Here is a 24,513-nt window from a genome sequence, read left to right as displayed (position 1 = left end):
TTGGTCTCTTCACTAATCCAGCTCTGTTTCTAATGAGATTGTTTCCCATTACAGCAAAAGGAGGTCCATGGCTTAATTTACCAAAAGGGACCATTGTCACGCAGTGTAGGGAAGCAAAATAATCTTATCAGTTTGAACTTGAACCCTGCCTTCCAATTATACGGACAACTTTTAAGAAAACAGAGATAAAGAAAAAGTGATTTTCATGTATCCAGCAAGAAAAATAGATTGTCTAACAGCAAGTATTCAGTTTCCTACAGCTGCTACAGACCTTTACAGTCCAGCCACCAGCAAAAATGCCAAAATGCAATAACTAGTCTCTGTGCACACTAACTCTGAACCAAACACAAGCTAAATGGCATCAAACACATTTACAGTGCAACTTATTGGTATAGCAGAGCATCTACGCTTGCAGTACAGTCAAAGTGAAAGCCTGGGGCTGTCAGCTGAAGACAAGCAAAGCCAAAGGGCAGGAAGAATCAGACAATTTTTTCACCCCTTCCTGCTGAATCTCTGTCTCTGCTTCCCTATTCAATTCATCAGCTCCCCTCAGTTGCTATATAAGAGAGGCTATCCTCTTCTGGGAGTTCTGCATCCCACACAACGCAGCTAAAACAAAGAACATTTTGGCAAATAAAAGCCAGGCTTCATCTATTCTTTTTTTTTTTTTTTTCTATACAATTCATCCCATGGAAGTTGTTTAGCTGAACAAAAAAAACAGTGTCATCCTTTATTGTGAGGCTAACAATAAACTAACATGTGAGCACAGCATGGGTCACAGATGTGTGCGCTTCATCATCAACTGTAGAGCCACTTCCCTGCTCGACTCACTTTTCTAAAGCATTAACCTCTTTGAGCTGGAATTCAGCGTGAGCACATAAACCAAGAAGCAAAGTGTTAACACGACAGAAGCGGCCCCTGTACAAATGATACAGGAGGAGATGGATGTGCTTTGGAAACAGGCAGATCAACAACCTCAGTTTCCAAGGGGTTACCCAGACAATAAAAATCTAAAGAGAAACAAAACTGGACAACATCCTGTTTTCAGTCATATCACCCGCACCAAAGAATCGTTATTTGTGTCTTTGAATAGACATCTTTACTTTTTTTTTACTCCTGAAGAGACAGAAACAAACAAAAATTTGGAGGGAGAATGTCTTCAAAAATAATTTAAGCTTCTCTTGGAAGGACTGACCCCAAATTTGTAAACCAATTTTAGGTACTCTTATCCCAAATAAAATAACACTCAAATTGTGACTGCTCTAAGAAAAAAAAGCTACGCAAAACAGGACCCTGCGTACAGCTGCACTTTATGGGCTCAGTTCGTATCTGGCAACTGAAAGCTTGTTATCATACCCACCTCTAGCTTGTATTACATAAAAAAATCAGGTATAATCTTGCTCGCTCTTTAGTGTACTGACTCTGGCTGTGATGGAGTTTGTTCTCTTCATAGCAGCTTGTGTAGTGCTGTGCTTTGGGTCTGTGATCAAAACAGTACAGAGAACATATTAATGTTTTAGCTGTTGCTGAGCACTTTTTGCACAGCATCAACGCTTTCTCTATTTCTCACTCTGCCCCCGCCCAGTGAATAGACTGGGGAGTGCACAAGGGGTTGGGAAGAGACACAATCAGTCAGACAACCCCAGCTAACCAAAGATATATTCCATACCATTTAACATCACAGAATCTAGATCATAGAGTCCAACCATCAACCTAACACTAGCATTAAAATATGCCCTTAAGAACCTTATCTACATGTCTTTTAAACATCTCCAGGGATGGCGACTCCACCACTTCCCTGGGCAGCCTGTTCCGATACCTGACAACCCTTTCTGTGAAGATTTTTTTCCTAATATCCAATATGAACCTCCCCTGGTGCAACTTGAGGCCATTTCCTATCATACTATCACTCGTTACTTGGGAGAAGAGACCGATACCCTCCATGCTACAACCTCCTTTCAGGTAGTTGTAGACAATGACAAGGTCTTCCCTCAGCCTCCTTTTCTCCAGGCTGAACCCTCCAGGTCCCTCAGCTGTTCCTCACCAGCTTTGTCGTCTGTCTCTGAACTCTTTCCAGCACCTCAATGTCTTTCTTGCAGTGAGGGGCGATGTTCAGCAATAAAAGAGAGTGGAATGATGTTTAGGTAAGTCAGCCATCTTTTGCTTGGGGCTGGGCATCAGTCTACCTGTGGGATGAAATGAGTGATTGCCTTTGTAGCACTGATTTTGTTTTCTTTCTTTTTTCTTCCACCTCTCCTTCAACAGCTATGAAACTATTTTTATCTCAGCCCATGAGTTTTCCTGCTTTTACTCTTCCTTTCTCCTCCCTGTGTCCCACCAAGAGTGGGAAGAGGAGGTGAGCAAGTGGCTGCGTGGAGCTGACCTGCCTACCAGGGTTCACCCACAGCACGTAGTTACATGCTCTTGACTTTGCAGCTGTAATGCTCATTTTAACCTGTGCAGTTCATTTTCATATACACATTACAGTACTGGAGAAGGAGTTGTGTATTGCGTACCACGTATTTCTTCCTGTCTACCACAGCTTGAGATTATGGTTAAGGGGCTGCTGAAAAATGGTAGATACTGAGCAACCCTTGAAATACTGGGCAGTTAGAGCTCCTGGTGTTTGTCTCTCTGTCCTGGATTCTCATCTGTGCAATGCAGGTAACACTCCAGACTCTCCTTCCAGAAGGGTAAGCACGTCCCTGTTTATAGGGCACTCACAACAAGCAAAATAGGGTTTAAAATTACTGGTAAATAAGAACCTAGGGCCATAACCAATCAGAAGGATAAAGAAAATCACCGTGAGGCAGATGTCCTGTGCACTGAACAATACAGGAGACCCCAAGGAGGTGGTGAAAAAGTAGTATGTGCTCATTAGAAAGTAACTCATACCGTAAAAGCCCAAAGGAATGGATTCAAGTAGTTAAAACTACCTTAATTTTAACATTTCTTAACTTTCAAATGTCTGATTTGCAATCTTAATGCTGTTCTTTGAATGTTCCACCCAAAAACTAAACTAGTCCAAAACCAAAGTACAGAATATTGTCCCGTAGCATTTATGGGCATCACCAAGGCCACAGCAGCACTAAGCTCACAGGCCCCACACAGAACACAGAGGTGAGAGATTTCCCAAAGACTGGGACCCAAAATTGAACATAATCCAGGTACAACAGCTCAAGTTACCACCTATCAGTCTAGTTGCACTAAGCGTCTGCACTCTTGGCCCAACATAGCTTCAAGGGAACCTGTGTGAGCCAAAAGCCTTCACAAAATACAGCAAACAGAGGAAATTAATGCCAGGAAGAGCACCTGCCATAAAGCAACCTTAATATCAATGCAGAGGAGCAAACAAAAAAGGATCACAGCTGAGCCCACAGGTCCTAAACACAGGGTGCAGGTCACCCCAGCCCACAGAGTGATACAAAAATCACAGAGGAAAAATCAGCAGAAAATCCCTTCACCGCTGTGTTTGTTTTTGTATTTACTTGTTGGAGTAAAAGCCCATTTTCAACCCTTGAGGCTAATACAACACAGGTTGATAATATCATAGCTGCAAAACCACAGGCATCCGATGGCAGATGAAAAATAAAACAACACAAACATATAGGGGGTCTCAGAGTAGGTGGTCTGAATGGTCCCTTTTCAACAAGCACCACCAGCAGGCACCTGATCTATTGAGGGTTTAGTATAATTTACCTGAAGACAGCCCTCTCACAGCCTGATGATTCTGGTGCTTTTACAGGCTGCTGGAGGAATGGCAAGCGTCTCTGCTGGCAACTGGTGTGTTGATACCAGGTTAAAAGATGACACACAAAAGTATATAGTGAAGTTCTTTGATTGTAAGTGGCTGATAAAATTCTTGTACCCCTCTCGGCCTTCTTCTGTGAACGTAACATTTAAAAAAGGGAATATTTCTTAAAAAGACAATTTTTTCTTCCACACCAGTGAGGCACAGCACTGGCAATGTTGTTAATGATGCAGGATACTTTGCCAACAAGTGGATGTGACCCCCCCTGCCCACCACAACTAAAGGGCTTGGACAACATCTACCACCAATTCTTCTGCAGTATGCTACGTCCATATGCTAATTCAAGTGCACCACTGAAAGTACAGTCGGAGAGCTTGCCCAAACTGCAGGTCCCAGAGATGCTGCTCCATCTTCATTCAAGGATCCAGATGGATTCAAGGGGGATTACTGTAGAGGAAACCTTATGAGCCAAAGGAGCCCCATCAACACTGATACCACAGCATCTATAATACCAACTCTATTCGAGAGCACATGGCATATTTGACAAGATTTATTTTACTATGCAACTCAGAACTGCCGAACCATGGTTGTCTCTGACATAAAAAGATATGCAATACATTCCAGGCAGCCAAGCATTAAGCATCCCTGAAAGAACAGACATACTTTAATTACCACAAATGAGCTCATATCCTGAGCTACTGAGCTGAACCATATGTACCTGGACCAGCCCAAGCCCAGATTGAGAGACATGCAACATCTTTCCTCAGGCAAAATAAAGAAGAAGAAGAAGAAGAAAGAGGAGGAAAGAAGGAAGAGAATAAAGGAAGAGGAGGAAGAGGGGGGAAAAGGGGAAAAAAGAGGAAGAAGACAGGAGGAAGAAACCCAAGCAGTTTTCTTTAAAACTTTCACAATTATTACTTCTATATCAGATATAATGAGCAAGAAGGATTATCTTTTCTGCATCCTGGCAAGTCAGCAAAGTTGCCTCACAGCTGAGCAGAATTTGGCCCTTGTCTGTTTATCAGAAAAAACACAAAGATCCCAGACAACAGCAGTACCGAATCAATGAGGCTGAGACACAGCACTGGCAAGGACACAAGGAATGCCATAGAATTGCATCAAGCCAACCCGACCAAAAATCCTCTGAACTACTTTGAGGAGGGCATTGGGTGTGCTCCTGCAGGCAGCCACAGAAGGCACAAAAACAGACTGAATCCATGAAGGCCTTGGGTATCTGGATAAAAAGGAATGTCAAGAGCACACACAAAAACAAGGGTAGTTGCTTCAAATGGTCCCCCACAGGGACTGGGATTGCTGTCTTGGAACGGAAAGCAGAAGGTTCAACCTATACGTGCACAAACACACCAAGCACAAGCAGCCTGTCTCAAATAAGACATGTAAACAGTCCTGGTGTTGGCCAGCTAAATCACCGCCCACCCACCTAAACACCAGCATAGTCCAATTTTCAGTTCTGAGCACCAAACACATTGGGAGATCAGGCCGTGTTTAAATTAGCATCAACAAAAAGATCAGCAAGGTGCCAAGTGTAAATACACAGTTTTTCTCCCCCCGCAGAAACTAAGCCTATTCTCCCCCACCCCCCCATCTTAAATTATCATTCTGGCTTCTAAGTATCTCAGTTGTGAAAAGATACATCAAAATTCCCACCATTTTTTTTAACTGACCAAACTATTTGTGTTACATAAATTATGCTCTTGCAGAGTCTTAAATCAGGGAACAAGTTTTACCCGAGGACATAAACAGTTGCTTGCTTTAATTCTGCAGCACTTGTACACCTAACAACACACAGACATAGGAAGAATGCTGCAAGGACATTTTCCTCAAATAGACTGTGCATCTGGAGGGTACTGATAACCTGGGATACTCTGAAGAAAATTATCACCATGGATTTTTTTGTTTGTTAATCACAGAATCATAGAATAGTGTGGGTTGGGAGGGACCTTCAAAGCTCATGCAGTGCCACCCCTGCCATGAGCAGGGACATCTTCACCCAGATCAGGTTGCTCAGAGCCCCGTCCAGCCTGGCCTGGGATGTCTCCAGGGATGGGGCATCCACCACCTCTCTGGGCAACCTGGACCAGTGTTTCACCACCATCAGTGTAAAAAATTTCTTCCTCATATCTAGCCTGAATGTCCCCTCCTTTAGTTTAAAACCATTACCCTTGGTCCTATCACAACAGCCCCTATTTTAATTAGTATTATTAGTAGTAATAATTTATATTATTATAGCAATAATAATAAATAGAGTTCCTGGTACTGACAAAAGTTTGCATCAGTGGATCGGATTCTGGGCCACAGCAGTTAGTAGATACTATACAAACATTGCCAATCATCATGCAGACGTAGGGATGCCAGGGTCTCTTGACTCTTGCTGACAGCTCTGATGGCTAAAACTGAATTTCCACATGATGTGAGCCAGATGCACACACATGGCTCTTGAGCTTGAAGTCGTTGCCCACATGGACCCCTCACAATGGTCCTTCCCTGGCACTGCAAATCCAGACCTGCGGCTGGTTTTTCACAGCAGTAACAGCAGCACTTCTGGTCACAGCCCAGGAGCACAAACACACAGAACTGGAAACACGTGTTTCTCTTTCTGAAACTCAGTTTGGTCCCTTCGGTTGTCAGTAAAAGTAAACTCTGGACTTTTTAAAAGTCAGCAAGAGCTGAGTCCTCCTCCTTCACAGCATTATCATCACAACTGTTGGGACATCCATGGTGTTTTCTGGAGCAGCCTCAGGACAGGAGAGCACAGACATCTGCATTTTGCTTAATGTGCTATATTAATGCCGACAAAGCTGCATCCCTGCTGACAAACCAGAACAACTCTCTAAGGCACCAAAATAGCCTCAGCTTCTGTGCTGCTGCTTCTCCTCCTCTCCCAACAGCAGCAGAACTGGCACTTGATAGCCCCCCCATTGATCTCCTCCTCCAAAAGCCTCAGCTCTCTGCGGTCCTAAAACTGCTGCCCACTGACAGAGACACATGACACAAAACCAAATGCAGGTCCCCCTTGCCAGAACCACTCAGACCCAGCCACTGTCCTTCAGATCCCCAAACCCATCCCCTACAGTTCACCGTGCCGCCACATCTCCAGAACATTACCAGAAGAGGCCACCAGTGTTTTTAACTGGCTTTGATGAAGTTTTGGATTTTGTCACCTCTGCAAAGGAGAATCAGTAAGCCAAACAGCAGCCCACACAGCTGTGATGGATGGGTTGGTACATATGACCTCCAGCTGAGAAGGAAAACATTGCCTAGGGCAAGGACCTCTTCAAGCTGCAGCCTGAGGTCCATCCAACCTCATCACTCAAAGCCTTTCGCAAAGAGAAGGTATGGAGGTGGCCTGGGTTTGGCCCCATCCTTAAATAAGGTCTAAAGCATGTCTGTTTGCCCCTGGGGTCAAAAGCACAAACCTCATTACTGAGTTACACCACTGCACTGGAAAAGAAATTGTATCCGCCTTTCTCTTGAAAATCCCCTTTTCACAGCCTGCAGCTTTCAACACATAGAAATCCTGGACCTCCCTTGACACCATTGACCCATTCAGGACTCCAAAACCAATATCAAAGTCTGACTAAAGCCATTCAGAAGCTGTTAGTATGTAGATTTGGTGATAATTTGGTGAATGGACTTGTCAAACAAATTGCCTTTATTATGGACTGATTAAGCGCAATCAGGGAGAAGCCTCTTTCCTCTCCCAAACCTGACCCTCATCAGCTCAAACAAACACACTGAGCCAATTAGCAAAGAGGTGGCAAAAGCAGCTTTCACTTGAAGGCTGCCATCCTGGGGGAAAAGAAAACAAACAAACAAAAAACAACAACAACCAAAATAATCCTTTGTGCTTTCAAAGCCAGGAAGAGCCTCCAGGGAGAGGTCCCGACCCAGGGCTCACCTGCGGAGTGTGCATGGGAGCTTTCAGTATTCATCTGGCCCAATGATGGATCAGCTCCCTTAAGCAAAGTGCTGCTCACATCCAGCTTGTGCCAAATATAATGCAAAGAACAGAAATATTAAAGCAGACCCAGAGGGACCAGCACTACTGGGGCTGTTATTCCTGTAGCTTTATGTCCTGCAGCGGGGTTCTCCTGTGTCAGAAAAGGCATGAGCTCCCATCAAAGTTAGTTCCATGCCTAGAAACTTAAGTTTTTGGCTTAGGTCCCTGTAGTGGATTCTCTGATGTCTGCAAATGGTTGAGTTCACAGCACAGCCTTTTCTGCACTGTGGCAGTAGTGAAGGTTCTGTCTCCACTAACATGAAATTTGTGTCAATCCCATAGATCTGATTCTACTACCTTGCTGTTCAATGTGCCTGAAATTAGTTAATTAATGGGGAAGCCATTGAGGAGAATTGGAGCACAGCATCATAATCACAAAAGCCTAATTCCCTGCAGGTACGCAGCTGGAAATTTAATGGTCACCTTGGCTGGCAGTGGGCAGAGCAGAATTCAACATGTGTTTGCGTGATTTATCTTCAGAGACAGGAACCCCATGGCTGGAGTTAGAGATGGCACACAGGATTTGACTAAGCTTTCAACACCTGCATTTTAAATTAGTACCAAAGACTAACTTTGGACCCCTTTTCATTAACCTAGTTCCTCTAAGAAGCAAGTTCTGTGCACTGCACATGGATCACTGCCTCCCAGAGCCTACGCAGAGGAGCTACAGCACAGTGTCCTCTGGCAGGGCAAGGACATTGCTGTGTTTTGGACTCCCACTACTAACAGAAAAAGGCTAAAACAAAAGGGAAGTTTTATCAACCAGCAGGGCTTCCAGGGAGTTCATTGCTGGGACTGAGATTAGGATTAAGGGTTTACAGTTAAAGAACAGAGATCCAAAAGACCAGCCTCTCACCCCACACCTCATCACAGTCTTCAAGTGTCACCTTGAACACCAGGGGTATGTGACAAATCGTGACACTAGATCCTGAGCCTTCAAACAGTCCCAAGCACAAGAACCGGTCACTGAATGAGATTAGATCAAGAGCCCATACTGCAATCGTGTACAGAGAAAAAGTCCAGGCCTTCATAAAAGTGGCTGCAAAGTGCCTGATAACTCCACTCTCTCCCGAAGGACCCAATTCCTAACCCCACACCCTCCCACAAACACCAATGTTTAAAGAACTATTAAAGAAAACAGCTTCAAAACTCTTCACATAGTTCAAATACTTCACTTAAAAGGAATTTTAATTCTTACATCTCAGATTGCACCAGTCCCCAGCAGGACACACAGTCATCATGTTCACGTTGTGGCATTTGAGCTGCTGGAACAGGAGGGATGGAATCACAATGTGATGAGGCTCCCATATGCTCAGGGGCCTGGGAGCCAAGATGACGGAGATCCCCACCAGCTCTACCTGTGAGTGCTACCCTGGGCCTCTCCTTACCCTCCCAGGGTGCTTTCCCATGACCTATGCAAAGAAGAAATCTTGCAGCCAAGAGGCACACACTTTAAAGACATAGATACTGAGAAAGTATTAGGAGCATGGGTGGGTGTGCAATTCTTGGTAAGTCTTTTGGCCAGTCTTGATTCATAGCTGCAGTGTGTGAGTCAGATCAGTGTTGCTTGTGGTCTGCTTAGAGCTCAAGACTGGACATCCCTAAGCTGCTTCTTTCCAGGGCTGGATCTATGCACGCTGACCCATCACGAAAAGGCCATGACGAGTCACTAACAGCATCACTTCCCTGGTAGTACCAAGTCAAACCAAGCTGAGAAGCCAGAGATTTGTTGCTAAGTAAGATCTACAGGGCTGAGTTTAATTTAAAAAAAAAAAAAGTACTGCTGATATTTGCAACTTTGAAAAGCCCTTACATCCCAACGAGGTGCGTCATCTGCCTGTAGCATGTGGGCAGCAGTCAAACTGCTGCAGAAACCTCTCAGGGGATGACAGCAAGCCTTGCATTCCTTAGCAGCAATAACCACTACAAATCCCTTCATCTCCTTGGGATGCAGACAATTTATGTCTTGGATGCACCACCTCTAGGTGGGGTGGCATATGGTAAGGCTACAAGGCTTCCCCAAAGATGCTCACCTGCTCAATTCCAGCCATGCTGGAGAAGAACCCAGAACACCCCAAAGTACAGAAAAAGGATGTAAGTGGCCAGAAAGCATTATGGTCAAATTATATTAAAAGGCTACTCCCCTTCCATTCCTCATGCCAGCTGACAATTCGTATGTAGGGGTAACAGTAACAGACAATGTGCTCCATCAGGTAGGAAGAGTTATCTGGGCCACTGCACATGGTGCATCTCTTCAAGCACTGGAGAGAAACTAATGGGGTCTTTGCAAAATGTACTAGGAAGTAAAAGTGTGTTTTGGGAAATGCTGTACATTTTCCTACTCCCTCTCATTTTGTTGCTACCCAGCTCATGAACTTACAAAACCATATTTGAGCTGTAATGCACTGGGTACAGCCCTTTGCTGCAGCAAACCATGTTTCCTGTCCTGCAAGGTACAGTCAGTCCAACAAGACTACAGACATTTGCCAAGCCTGCTATCAGGAAACACAGCTTGGATCTGCTGGAAGATTTCCACAGTTGTGGAAACTCATGGGAGGTTGTGCTGTTGGGATTACAGACCCTGCTTCAGAGAACAGCCTTGCCATGCACATACACAGGGGTTTAAGCCACCCCTCTTCTCCCAAAGCGTGGCAGTACAGTTGGATGCTGCAGAAAACATGATTTTTTTATCTGCAACCTTCTTATTCATTTTGTAACAGGACGGCATCTTCCCCCCTGCCAGCATCACCAAAGCCTGTTGAACTTACTTGCATTGCTCTGGCTATGTTGTGTACACACAATGTAAAGTACCCTTGCTCTGAGATGCTTTTGCACATTTTAATGCTTACCCATTTGGCCTGGCTGGGACAAACTTTATCTAAACTTTACCTACATTTCTGAAGGACTAGTACACTTTCCCAATTGCAGCTTTAACTCCCGTCGTGTCCACTCCATGTACCCTTTCTGCATTCATTTGCTTGCAAGGAGGAACACAGAGAAAGCTCAATACCAAGAAACAGATAAAAGCACACTAGAAACAGGAAAATGCCTCAACCCTTCTCATTCAGAGGCAGATATGCCCTGAATGGCAGCCCCCAGGACTGATCTGCCTCCAAAGAATCCTGAATCACAAGCAAGCCAGCCCCCTTTAATTCACGTTAAGACTTCAAGCTACTGTAGATATTCTCTCCTGCTCCATCACAAGCTCCTTCTTTTAACACAAATCTCTCCCAGCACGCAGACACATGCACTCCCAGAAAGCGAGTAGCAATGTTGTGATGTGTTGAAACTAGAGTCCAGTGAGATTCAGCTCTTGCTAATGGCACTTTTTCGTCAGCAAACTATAATCAGCAGCTCTTATCCACTACAAGAGTTTTGCAACGCACACCTAAAGAATATGCCAGGCTAGAGTCTTCACACTATGACCCGAAATTAGAACTGATATCCTGAAGGCAAAGTGACCCTTATTAGCTATTCCCAAGTAAACTAATCGACATTGCTTAAGTGTAAAACAAGATCTGCTACATTTTCTCTGATCCACATGTACATCCACAAAGAACAGAAGCAGAAATGTAACTTCAAAGTAACTGATGTAGTTGTACATAGTTATAAAACTTATACGGGACTCCATATAAAACTTATACGGGACTCCATACCTTTCAAAATGCTGTGTATTTACCTGCTGTGCACAACTCAAAACAAGGGCTATGAGCATTTTTAGATTCAGAAACTATTTAGATTTAGAAATGATACACTTTTTCTCCTGGCTTAAGCAAACATAGGCTCAGAATATAATTCACTCTGTGCATGTAACATCTCCTTTATTTCAGCTCCGGGGGAGAGGGGGTTGCAGCAATCAGGACCTGTGTTTTAAGAGGGGGAGAATCTGTCCCATTGCAAAATACTTAGATCTTGTTATGTTAGTTTTAACTTATGTCCTAGACCTTCCCCGCCTCCTAACCTATCTCTTCTCACTCCTCAGCCAAACACAGCACAAAACCTGCTACAAACTTCCACAAGTTAACACTATTCCCTTCCTTGTTTCCAAAGTTACTCTACCGAAACGGTTTTGCTAAGGGTTATTGAGAAAGGCTCTAACAAAATCCTCTTACAGGATATCCTTTTCATCAGCTTATTTTAAAAAGATTAAAATTACTCCCCGCATAACCTGCTCCCGAGCCCTCTAACAAGAGCTCCCGTTCAACACAGGAAAGCATCAGTGTCTCCCCTACCTGAGAAATCCGCAGAAGTCCTCGCAAAGTTGCCGAAAGCTGCCAAGCACATGAGTCCTATGAGAAAAGCGGAGACGGGAGACACATCTGGGCTGCACATCCTTAAGTATCCTCACGGCTTGTTCGCTTCCAGAGAAAAGGAAAGCGCTTTCTGCCCCAGCCCGGCACTCATCGCCCGCAGGAGAGCGCCGGTCCCATGGCGGGGCAGGATCGCGGCGGGGCCGGGGGAGCACTGGGCGCACACCCGCGCTCACACACACGCATCCCTGGGAGTGAATGAACCCGGCTCAGGGAGGCTGACAAATGAGACAGACCTACCTGAGCCCTGGCGGAGGTCCCAGGGTCCTAAAAGCCACCGCTTCCCCCAAATTTGCTGCAGGCTGTCCAGCAGCCGTACCGCAAGCTGTTGCGGGGGGGAAGTCAGGGGGGTGCCTTGGAGAAGCGCGATTGCTGTTGTTTTAGATACCCGGGGATCTTTTCTCTCCGGTGCGGACAGAGAGAAGGATGGACGGGCAGTATTTTCAAAGGATATATATGCCTGAATTCATAAGGATGTTTAGAACGACAGATATTTGTAGTTGTAGCTGAAATCAGTGTGAGCAGTGGTGTCCTGCCACACTGGTGACAGGACAATTCTTCAGCTGTGTCCACCACTGAGCTGATCCTACAATGGAGGAGACTTTGGTCCAGAGATCGAACCCTCCTGGATCTCATTGCAGGGCTGGATCTGGTATCAGCCCACATATTCAAAATCCTCCTTCCTTTTGACAGCAGCCAGTCATGCCAGATTGCCTCTATTCCACTGGACCCCTTGTGCCCTGGACATTAGGAAAAGGTTCTTCCCCCAGAGGGTGCTGGACACTGGAACAGGCTCCCCAGGGAGGTGTCACGGCCCCAAGCCTGACAGTGTTCAAGAAGAGACTGGACAACATTCTCAGACACATGGTGTGAACTGTGGGGTTGTCCTGTGCAGGGACAGGAGTTGGACTCCATGATCCTTGTGGGTCCTTCCAACTCAGGACATTCTAAGCTTCAGTGATTTTATGAACAAAGCTGCAGCTTCTACCAGCAAAAAAAGCCTGAGTGGGAACACCCAAGGAAAACAACAACTGTTTTTCACTCCTCTGTCCTGTTCATCCATGCAGAATTAAGCAAAACTTCCCAAAAACATTCACCTTAGAGCTGAGAATAAGTGTAAGAGGTTTCAGCCTAAAGGGCTCAGAGATGAGTGCACTTATGAAAAGTTTCTTATGCTGGCATTTCTGATTATGTTTCAGCTGTTCTCAGACAAAAATCAGACTGGCTGACAGATTATATGTGAAAGACATTTTCAAGAGTGCTGCCATGAATACCACAGTCATTGTTTCCACCAGAAATCTGTCCTGGAATGGTTTGTGTGCTAAAAGCAAACTTCAAGGGGATCTGTAGGTCCGTGGCCCCATCTCCTTTCTGTCCATACAGCCACTTGCCCAAGTTCCAGCCAGCCACACTGAGGATGAGGGTAGTGTGGGAAATACTGAGTTTGAGCTTGAATCCCACCCACACCCCATCTATTCAGAACATGTGAACAAGAGGTTGGTCTAGCCTGAATTACACCTAAGCAACCTTCCTTCCCACAAACAGCTCTTCACACAGAGTATCTACAGTGAAGGTGCAATGAGTCTCCTCTCAAGGACAGTGGTGGCTCTGGGTTGACCTGACAGCACAGACATACCCTGGGGTCCAGCAGGCTTTGTACAGCCCAGTCCCAGTAGACAATCCTGCCACCTCACCTTTTTGCAGAGGGTAGCCTAAGCAAGATCAAAGACCAGGAACTTCTCTGAGCTGCCTTACTCTTTATTTCACCTGAGACTTTAATCCCACATGCCAGACCTCACTGACCCATAGTTTCCAGGGCTGACCTAAGTTTTAAAGAGAAACAATCAGGACGTTTGGCTCCTAGAATCTACATATAATTCCTGTCTCCACCTTGTTTTGCTGCACTTGCCAAGAGGAAGATTCACCACTATTGCCTTATAAGCATGAAATAACTATCCCCATTAGCAGATTATCAGTCAAAGCTCCTTATCAGCAGGATAAAGAAATAATAGAGCCCCTGGAAATTTATTGGAGCTCGAGAAAAGAGAAGCACTATTTGCTGAAAAGAGCCCACCCTCTTAGCAGGTGTTGATTTTCCTAATTAAAGGGTAATTAGGTTTGGCTGACTCAGTATATGGGGAATTAAAAAACTCTGGTGACAAAAGGTTTAAAGCTAAACATGGGAAGTGTGCTTGAGCAGCTCTTTAGGTTGTTGTTAATACAGTTAAACCAGAGCAGGGGAAGTTTACTTGTTTTTAAGCAAGTTTATAAAGATGCCTTCCAAAAGAAAAGCAGAAAGCAGCTCTTGCTAAAATAAAATAAAAAATAAAATTAAAAAACTGCCACCTATATATCAGCCTTTGAGAAACAGGCAATTCAGTTAAAGCAAATCTCCATAATGTCCTTATTCCTTAGGGTATGTGGGGGCTCTTTTCTGCGTGTTTCAAGCAGAAAGAGGCCACCTGTCCCAACTGCAGCACAGACAAAGGATGGACTCTCTGTCACGGACAGTCTCATGGGGTAAACATGAATCAAGAGGACACCAATGGAACAATGGCCCTTGAAATCCAGCCATGCCTTATATATGTCTCCTGGGAATAGGTAATAATGCATATGATGATATACAATCTCTTGGATCCCTTGTCCCCAAAGCCACCCAGAAGCCGGAACAGGCTGGTACTGATGCAGTTCAGCATTACATCTTAGCTTGGAGGAATGATTGTGCTCTTTCTGTTCATGGAGTAACTGTGGAGAATGACTGCTCTTAGATACGACAGTCTGGGTAATATTGGGAAACTTAAACACACTCCCTACCTCCAGAAGACAGAGTCTTGTGCCTGAGCTGGATTTAATACCTTCTTGGTCATGGCAAAAAGCAGTTTAAGAAGTAAAGAAGTCCATAGCACCAAGTTGCATACTCAGGGACTGGGCCTGAGCTCAGCACTTCTCACCTTCCCCTGCAATACCCAGTGTTGTGACCACTCACCACCGAGGAGCAGGGACACCGACCAGCCCCACCTCCGAGGAGATCAGGGGACAGCTCCAGCCAGAGCTAATCCAGGACTTAGTCACCTGAATCCCAAAGTGGCTTTAGTCCGGGATGCTTAACAACGGTAACTCAGTCTTCCTTTTTGACCATGATGCTTAATTGCATTGTCATTTCTCCTTTCGTATTCCTTTGTCTTGCAGGTCATCTCCTTCTCCTGCGACATGTAAAACCATAATATCTGAAACACACATGCAAATTCCCAAAGTGCTTTAAATGCACTTAAGCACAACTGCAACTGGGGAAACTGAGGCAGTGAGAAGTCAAGCAATTTGCTGTACAATTTTGTCATCCTAGCATCGCCCAGTTTATAAATTATAATCATGAATGGACCCAGTTAGGACAATTCCTAGTTTAATGAAGCATGTACTGATCTTGCTGCCTTCTAGGGCTGAATTTTGGTAATGCTTTCCTATTTTTCACTGACCCCACACCACGAACCTCTGCCTCACTGACCAAACCATTAACAGCTTGAAAAAGGGCTGGTTGCTAGAAGAGCTGGACCAGAATTAGCTTTTAGCTAGACAACCATATGTAGGCTTGAAGCCATGTTTGTTTACACAGTCACAGGCAGCTGTATTTGTACAAATGTGCTAAGACTAGTCTTGCTTTCTGAACCCCAATAACTCACTTCTCACTGTTTTCCATAAGGTCTCAAAGCTCTCCCCAAAAGACCACTGTTGCATTCTTCCATTTCATACATGGACAAAGCCCAGTCATATGTTTGAGGTTAATACTTTTTTGAGGTCAGCAAGGGGAAACTGTCAGAGATTGGAAAAGATTGAACACTTTTATTCTTAAGTCTAGTTAGAGATCTTTCCAATTAGCAACGCTGCCTCCTAGTAAATGAATGTAAATTAATGACAAAGTATATGTGCATTGATACCTATAGAAATACATCTAAACTGGGTGAACAGAGCTTCAAATACAAAATAGCAAAGTTTGCAGCATAGAACAGCTCTTTGTTCTTCTTTTTTTTTGATCTTTCCCCTAAGAGTGCCTTTTGGAAACAGATGAGGTTACTCATGGAAGTAATCACTGTTTGCTTTCATCAATTTGAAGGCGCAGGACTTCACATAATGCAGTTTTGCAATACAACACCAAGTATCTCACAAGTAAAGTCCTCCCCTGTCTCCATATTCAATGTTAAACAACAGCTGTGCAGGGCATTCAAACTGATAAGCCTTTGAAGTTTCACATTTTGTGTCACTCAATCGCCCCAGTTTACAAAACAAATATAAATCCTGGGGGGCTTTGCTGCATAGTGGGACAGGTTTGGAGTGAGGGTGTTGCTTTAACATAATTCTGTGGAGCAAAGGCCCCAAGTGATGCATTTATCTCACTAAAAACATTGAGAAATGTTGTAAAGAGTGATGCAAAATCCTCCAGTGCACAAAAATGTCAAAAATAAAATATTTGGAGACTACAAAGTGATCCACAACAAAGCTGAAAAACTTCTCATGCCTGCACCAAGTAATTGATGTTGAAACCTCTCAGCTGGAGTTCTCCTTAGTATAGTGACACCACGTTCTACATTAGAGGACACTGTACAGTCTGGTGCTGTATCTGGGACCAGCATATCCGACTGGCTTTAGTTAGTGCCTTGTGTACAGGATGTTCTTGGGTTAATCACTGTACTAGAACTACAGGGATTTGGAGTCACATTCATACTTCACCTTTCTACTCCACTGTGAGTCACCTAAGGATTTCAAGAAACAAGGTTTTCAAGGATCAGAATTCCTCAGCTGTGAAGTGGATCCTTCATTTTCTCTGTGTTTCATCCGTCCTGCCTGTTTGGATGTTGCTGTTTGCTGTGCAGGCACAAAGCACTCAGCTGAGACCCTCAAGTTCACTGAGACCTTCAGGACTTGCACTGGCTTCTTATATCTGTAACATGAAACTGCTCTCCCACTTGACCTGACTGATTAGTCTTCTAACAGTTTTCCTGGGAAGATTTCTCCATCAGTTGGATGATGGTACATACTGGCTTTCTTTTGCCACTGTGATCTTTCCTTTAGTATATTCTATAGCTCTCTGGGAGTGCTGGTTAGATAAGAACCTGAATTTTACACCTGAAGATATCTTTGCTTTGAAGAGCAGAGACATCCCAGCTGGTTCACAGTGCACAGCAGTAAGCTTTTTTCTACTATCTTACCTACGATGACCAAGGGAGAATTGTCTCTATCTTGCTGCTAGAAAGGTATGAGTCACTTCAGGTTGCAGACCCTTTTTAATCTCCACAATGTCTTTCCTTTTTGTTTCCTGTTTTACTACCAACCCGTGCTGATAACTTACATTGTCATACTTTTCCACAGGAAATAGAATTCTTCCTCAGATTTACTTGTCTGGAAGTTCTCTGCTTGTCATGTGGGAGAAACATGCCCTAATGGAATCTGATACAAACTGGTAAGCATCTCAACATTCATCCTTAAAATGATCCTTAACATGATACCACAGGCGCCTGTCCCAAACCTCACAAGTACTGTGGACTCCACCTTGAGGGCATGCAAGTGCAGAACCATGAAGGACAATAAAAAAGCCCTTCAGCGTTACCCCACATTCTCCTGTCCCTCATGGGCACACATTCCCTACGCACAATCACACCCCATCCTTACTGCAACAACTTTTATAATTTACAATGGGTATTTACATTGGGAAAACCATTTTCATTGCCAGAGACCATTTTTTTCCCCACAAAACTGATGGTTTCCAAGCATCGCCGTGATACCTTTGCATCACATCCACATCTACAGTAATGAGCTGAACCAAGCAAGGATCTGGACACTTACACTACAACTCCTCTGGTTACAATTACCTGCTGGACTAGTCCTTGGCATGCTTTTGACCCAGGCCACCTGGCAACCAGACAATTCCTGAGCATGGTCTGGGAGTCGGGAGGGACTTTGGCCATTCCCAACAGGTAGGAAGGAGTTTGGTAGCATGAATGTCATAGAACCAATCATAGAATGTCCTGAGTTGGAAGGGACCCACAAAGATCATCAAGTCCAACTCCTGTCCCTGCACAGGACAACCCCACAGTTCACACCATCTGTCTGAGGGTGTTGTTCAGTCTCTTGAACACTGTAACGCTTGGGGCCGTGACACCTCCCTGGGGAGCCTGTTCCGGTGCTCCACCATGACAGATGATGTGTGTTAAAAGTCCCACCAGCATTTCAGAAATTCTTAACAGCTATGGTGAAGATGCAGTAGCATGGGCTAAGAACTGAATAAACATCCCTGAAGCTGGGGCAGACTGGTACAGTCACCAGGATAGACCATTCCTACAGGGGCATTCAACAGAGACTGAGCTAAAGTCTGAGCTGGTGAAGTCAATGAAAAACTTCTCATTGGCTTGCCTGGTTCAGGGCCAGGACTGTCTTCTCCTGTGAGGGTGAACCAATAACACAGCTCTCTCAGTTCCTCACATACCGACATCTTTGATCATGGGTGGATTTGAACAACTCTAGATTGCAGGAAAGCAATTTCACTGAAGCTTAACACTTTCTAATGTTCTCTTTATTAAAGGACAGATCTAATGGAAGTCAGAGCTGAAGAACGTGTGAAGAACATACAGAGAGCAAACCTCTTTCCAGAATAACTTGGACAGATCAGCTTTCACCTCAGGCTTATCATTGCCTAAGGGCACAGGGTATTTCCCTCATCTTTGTACAGACAGCAAGTTACACAGAAAATCTCTGGCTCACAGATCACAAATCGGTAAGAAATCAAAGGGAATCAGAGGAAATGCCTTTCTGCTGAATGGGTAGAATTAATCCCAAGTGTAATTTCACTGGCTTCAGTGCAAATTCAACAATGGACTAGGTCTGCCATTTGCAAAAAGAAGAACAGGTTTATGTTGTCCTTTCACATATGCTTAAAAATACATTTTCTTTTTCCTTGTTTAATCTTCTATTTGAAAGGACTGTAATTGTATGCATTCACATGCATTTAAGTACTGAGGACAATAATATCACCAGCGATTTGTTTTACAGTGGTCTCAAGAGACTATCCAGTGACAGAGAACAGGTGTGCTGGGCATTGCAGACAGTGCTGGACTATGTCATCTAAAACAGCCTAAGGAACTTACAATGGCATTGAAGTTCAAGCCATTCAAACCTTTGCACTCTGTAGCCACAACACCAGCATTAGGGAATTCCAGTTATTAATAACTTGCTTCTAGGGCAAGAGACTTCCCATCGCAGAAAGCTCAGACTGAGATTTTACTGCATCCATTGTCTCTGGGCACCTGGCTGGATCTGCATCACTGATATCTAATGCAGTACTGTTCTTTGTTGGATCAGCTACAAAGAACACAGAGGAAGGAAGGAGGCTACACAGCTGGATTTTTTTTTCTTTTTTGCAAAGACTAGTATAGAAGGTGGCATTTCTGTACACAAATAACTTGCCTCAGAAACACCTCAGCTGAGGTAAAAGGGGACTAGAGCCCACCCAGTTTTCACCCCCTTTTGTTTTTTTGCCAGACCAGCCTTTTGCGATAGATGGACAAGCCAGCATCACCCTCTGAGCCCACCACTCTGGTGCTTGTTCTCTGCCCTGTTCTGCAGTTATCCCCTGGGTGTATTTCATGCACAGCCCTTCCACAGCCGTTCTCAACCTGAGATGCTCTTGCCCATGGAGAATCTTTTCTATTTCTTACTACACTGCTGATAATTTCTTGCTTCACTTGCCAACCCCATCTTGGACACAGATAACTAGTCACCTTCTCCCGTTCTGCAGTGACAGGTAAGATAATTTATTTTCAGCTCAGCACCCCCGCTTCTGCAAAATGCACCTTCTGACATTAAAGGAAAAGTAGCTGTGTTCATGAAAGGAGTCCCAGTCCTAAGTGCTGATTTCAGGCAGTTTGTTTTTCATCAAAAGAAGATTGCCACAAATGCTGTCATGAATACCTAGGAGAACTGTAGCCTTCTTCAGCTGTTTTAGGAAGCCAGTGTTCATAGCTGCTGTTGCCCCTGTGGAGGAGGAGGAGGTACAAAGCTTGTAAAGCCCAGTTCTCAGGTGAAAGCCCTGCTGTGAATGCAGGGGAAGCCAAAAGCGAGACATAAGATGAAGCAGCAGTTTCTCTCTCCCACCTATCTTCATGCAATAATACTGCACGCAATTGAGCCAATGTAGTGGAAAATAATGTGATGATTTCTAAAGGATTTTTGCAAAACAAAGGATATTGGATCACATTTTCTCCTGTTCAGTCATTGTTCGCACGGTAATGAAGAGCAGAAGTTGGCTTGCTTTTTTTAAAATAATGAGAGTCTGTGACTTTGAGCAATTTGATCATAAATTTTTGGCTTGCTTTTTCTCCTGCATAAGGAGGTTGTGATAGTAAGTATAATTTACTATGACAAACCACTAGCATTAATGCATTAATCAAGGAAAACAAATGGTCTCCCTTTGAAATCTCCTGCCCACCGAGAGAGAGTAATGGGGTTATAAATGGAGAAAGAACAAATATTGACTCTATGAAATGTAAAGGTACTTGGGAGTTCACCCATCAGTCTTTAGATTACACTTGCCTTTCAAGATGAATGGGATTTCTTTCATAATTCATTTGTATTGGGTTTTTTTTTTAAGCATCTCAGGAAGCAGGATGAGGATGTTCAACTTGCTTTATCTTTAGGTTTTCAAGATGTTCCAGACCGTTTCTGAAGGACAGTACCTCTGATTTGTGGAATGAAGCAGATGCTCCCAACCCAAGAGTTATCTTTCAGTTTGACATTGGTACTGAAGGAGCTGCCTGGACTGATCAACGAGTTATTTGTTTGAGGGTGTTTCTGGTGCAGTATTCTATGAGATGTCTCCAGAGACTCACCCTACATCACTTACACTATGGAAACTTGGGGACACAGACACCCCTTGGTGTCTACACCCACATGGGATTCAAGAGGATCCAAGAATTCATTGTCTAAGGGAAAGGCCTCTGGTACCATTTACCGAACTTAATCTTACTTTGTCACACACTCTTCATTCTCTTCCAAATTCATAATGTCTCACTCACGTAACCTCTGAAGCAACACTATACCTGTCTTCTACACAAAGTATTTGAGTCTACTTTAGATTCTTTTCAACATTAGCTTCCATATTAGATTCAATTTCTCTTAAAAATGTCTTAATGAATCAGAAAATTAGGAGAATTGAGTGTTTCATGGATGCTGAGAGAAGTCACCGATGCTGTCTCTTCTGAAAGCTGTAAGGGTGTCAGGCATCCCATAAGGAACTCAATACAGAGTGGAGACACAAACAAGAGTAAAAACCCCAAAAGATGCTGCAAGGTCAGTCACATATTGAATTCTTGATAATCTAAAGACAACGCAGATTCCAAGATGAATTTAAAGACACTTCTGATTCTGAATATAGGACCAGTACCTACTGAGCCACTGGCAAATCTGCCAACAGACCCGTTCATATTTCATCTATAACCTGCACCCCGATAGAAATCATTGGCACCTGTTGGGTTTTTTTTCTTCTCCCATAAAGGTTATACAATAATAATTTCTCCTTCAGGGCTAGAACCCAACAAAGACAAAAGGAAATGGAAGAAAATAGGTGTGCATGAACACACTGCTGATGTGCCATGAAAGCCATGCCCATTGCCAGAGGCAGACCAGGAGCCCTGAACTCAGGGGGGCAGATGTAATCACTTCTCCAGCAGCTGCTTCAGAAGGGGAGAACTCGTGGTTGGTCTGGCAGGGTCAACCGCACCACGTGGCTCCAACAGGATGTACACTCCAAAATGACTGAGGCCTGGGGGTGTTTTGACAGAACGAGCTGAAGATTTTCCAGTCCATCACTTCTCCAAGCTCAGTGCTAGGGCACTGCATCTGAAGAACAGCCCTGCCTCTCCTCTTTGCTTGCTCTACAGTAAGGTAAGAAATGTAATTGTGGATGTTTGATGGCCACCTTAATGAACAGCTGTTCAAGTCAGGAGGGTCTGGCACAGTAGATTATTTTAAGCAACACTTTGAGATCTCTCCACTTATTAAATTTCAGCAAGGTCAACTCACCTTAAGCTAACCAACAACTCCTTTCTCATTAAAGGGAAGCTTCCAGAAAGACTAGAGCTGTCATCAGATGGTTTAAATATTTTACTAAAATCCATTATACTCAAAGCTTTCTAGGGTAGCTTATAGTGCTGTTTTGATACCTGGGATAAGCAGGACGGAGAGGAATGTGCACATTGCCTTGTGCCCATGCTGACACAGTTTTGCAAGAGAGCCTGAAGGACTCAAATACCCCTGGACTATGTAATATACATGTCCCCTCAGTCTGCAGGGAACTATGGCTGCTCCACCAGCCACTCATAAGGCTACAGTAACTACAAATGACTTGACAGTTGCTCTGTAAAGGGCAGGATTTATAATCATAGAATCATTTTGGTTGGAAAAGACCCTCTAGGTCATCAAGTCCAACTATAACCTAACTCTGGCACTAAACCATGTCCCTAAGTGCCACATCTACACATCTTTTAGAAACATCCAGAGATGGTGACTCAACCACTTCCCTGGGCAGCCTGTTCCAATGCTTGACAATTCAGCTAGGACAAAAGCAGACTCTGGGCTGCTTTTCTTGGGAAGGTGGCACCACACAAGCCATGGACCAATGGAGCTACTCCACACCGTGGAGTTTGTCTTCATCCTTCCAGTTGGCTTCCTTGGCCCTCCATTTCTCTTCTGGAAAAGCAGCTCAGGAGACACTCAAAATTGCCAGATAGCAGCCCAGTATCTCCTAGCCATAAGGGCATATTGAATGCTTGCAGGATATTCACCCTTTAACCTTTCTTCCTCCCATCCTGACATTTGAGTGACTCCTCAGTGAGCAGGGATCACTTCTAGGCTCTGTACCTGGTGTTACAATTGTACAAACCAACGAAACACAGATGAGAGGATGAGTGATGCATTTGTGCCACACTGTTCCATAAATATCAGGGGAAGGAGCTTCATTCCTGAGGTAACATGAGGGAAGGTTTTTAAAATGAATTATCAAAAGCAATATTTCCACTTTCAAATCTACCTGAAACCAAACTGTGCCAAGCCCTGAGGTCTGTATTGAGCCAGTGCTCATTCCCATACATGAAGGAGATGACCACGGGTGTTTTCTGCACACACAGTGAGGATAAGGTGGGAAAGACCATACATGAGCCAGCCCCACTTCTTTTGGAATCTAGGGAGATCAAACTGCCTCTTCTTAACCCTGAATGCACAACAGACCACATCTCCTGAGCAGCTCAGCCCCCTGTAGACATCTCTTTCTGTTTAAAGACATAATAACAATAACAGCAGGTGTTATCACCTTTTGCTGTGTTTCCTCTAAAAAGACACACAAGTTCCCTTAGGAAACATGAAAATTCACTCCCTTCTTCACACCCTCTGACACTCCACAGACAGCTGTGTTGGGGCTGCTGCAACGTGGCCTCAGGTGTTTAGAAGAAATCTCTGAAATTTCAGACTGCAATGGGGCCTGTTTCAGAAGGTGATTTTTGACAGCCTTCATCCCAGTGCTGCAGAGAATGATGCACCATGTCCTTGGCCTCATGGGGACGTGAGTAGGTTAAAATCCAGACAGCATGGGCAAGATGCAGGCAGGCAGATCAGCTTGAGCCAGGAAGCAGCCTGCCTGTGTTCATATAACTCTGAGTAAGAGCTCTGCCCCAGTGCTTGCAATAGGTTTTGGGCTTTCTTAAGTCACATTCAGTGTCACATAAATGCAGATGTGTCCTAGACCTCAAGTAGCAGTCTCTGAACTTCTTCTGAGCCAACAATAGTATGGCCTGTCTGACATCTCCACATCAGAAATGTACACACCTTTGCTTTCTGGTCAAAAGCAGCATACAATCTGAGAAGGTCCATTTTTCAGGCTTTCATGTTTACAACAAAGATCATAGAATCATAGAATAATAGAATAATAGGATCATAGAATATTTTGGGTTGGAAGGGACCTTCAAAGCTCATGCAGTGCCACCCCTGCCATGAGCAGGGACATCTTCACCCAGATCAGGTTGCTCAGAGCCCCGTCCAGCCTGGCCTGGGATGTCTCCAGGGATGAGGCATCCACCACCTCTCCGGTCAACCAGTATTTTACCACCCTCATTGTAAAATATGAGCTAACACACAGAGAACAAAAATGAACGGCTCAAAGTCACAGAGAAAGAGTGGAGCAAAACACAAGGCAGGTCTCCTTCATTCCAGGATAGTCCCTAAACATCTGCCCTTTTTCTTCCAATGAACACAACCACCATTCAGTGATACCTTTAGTAAGGAAGTGTGTTTGTATGTAGGTCCAAGAGGGATCAGTTATACCAGTGACCTGAAAGAGAAGAAATCATCTTTATTGATACATCTGCAATGACATAAACATCAGGGGAGGAAGACAG

At 44.2% G+C, this 24,513-nt stretch overlaps 1 protein-coding gene across 1 annotated transcript in view; it reads right to left on the bottom strand.

Moving 5' to 3' along the window:
• The window catches only part of LOC309438071 (protein eva-1 homolog C-like), a gene marked incomplete at its 3' end in the record, with an annotated part of 89,730 nt that extends 77,642 nt beyond the window's left edge, over positions 1-12,088 (bottom strand). The window contains exon 1 of the mRNA XM_082048978.1: positions 12,005-12,088. Within this exon, the coding sequence (XP_081905104.1) occupies positions 12,005-12,056 (52 nt within the window). The 5' untranslated portion in view covers positions 12,057-12,088. The remainder of the gene's footprint in view (positions 1-12,004) is intronic.
• Between the last annotated feature and the right edge of the window lie 12,425 nt (positions 12,089-24,513).

The sequence above is a fragment of the Streptopelia decaocto genome (genome assembly GCF_964273445.1).
Source record: "Streptopelia decaocto genome assembly, chromosome: 3".
Classification (NCBI taxonomy): domain Eukaryota; kingdom Metazoa; phylum Chordata; class Aves; order Columbiformes; family Columbidae; genus Streptopelia; species Streptopelia decaocto.
This window is presented reverse-complemented; position numbering and strand designations above follow the sequence as displayed.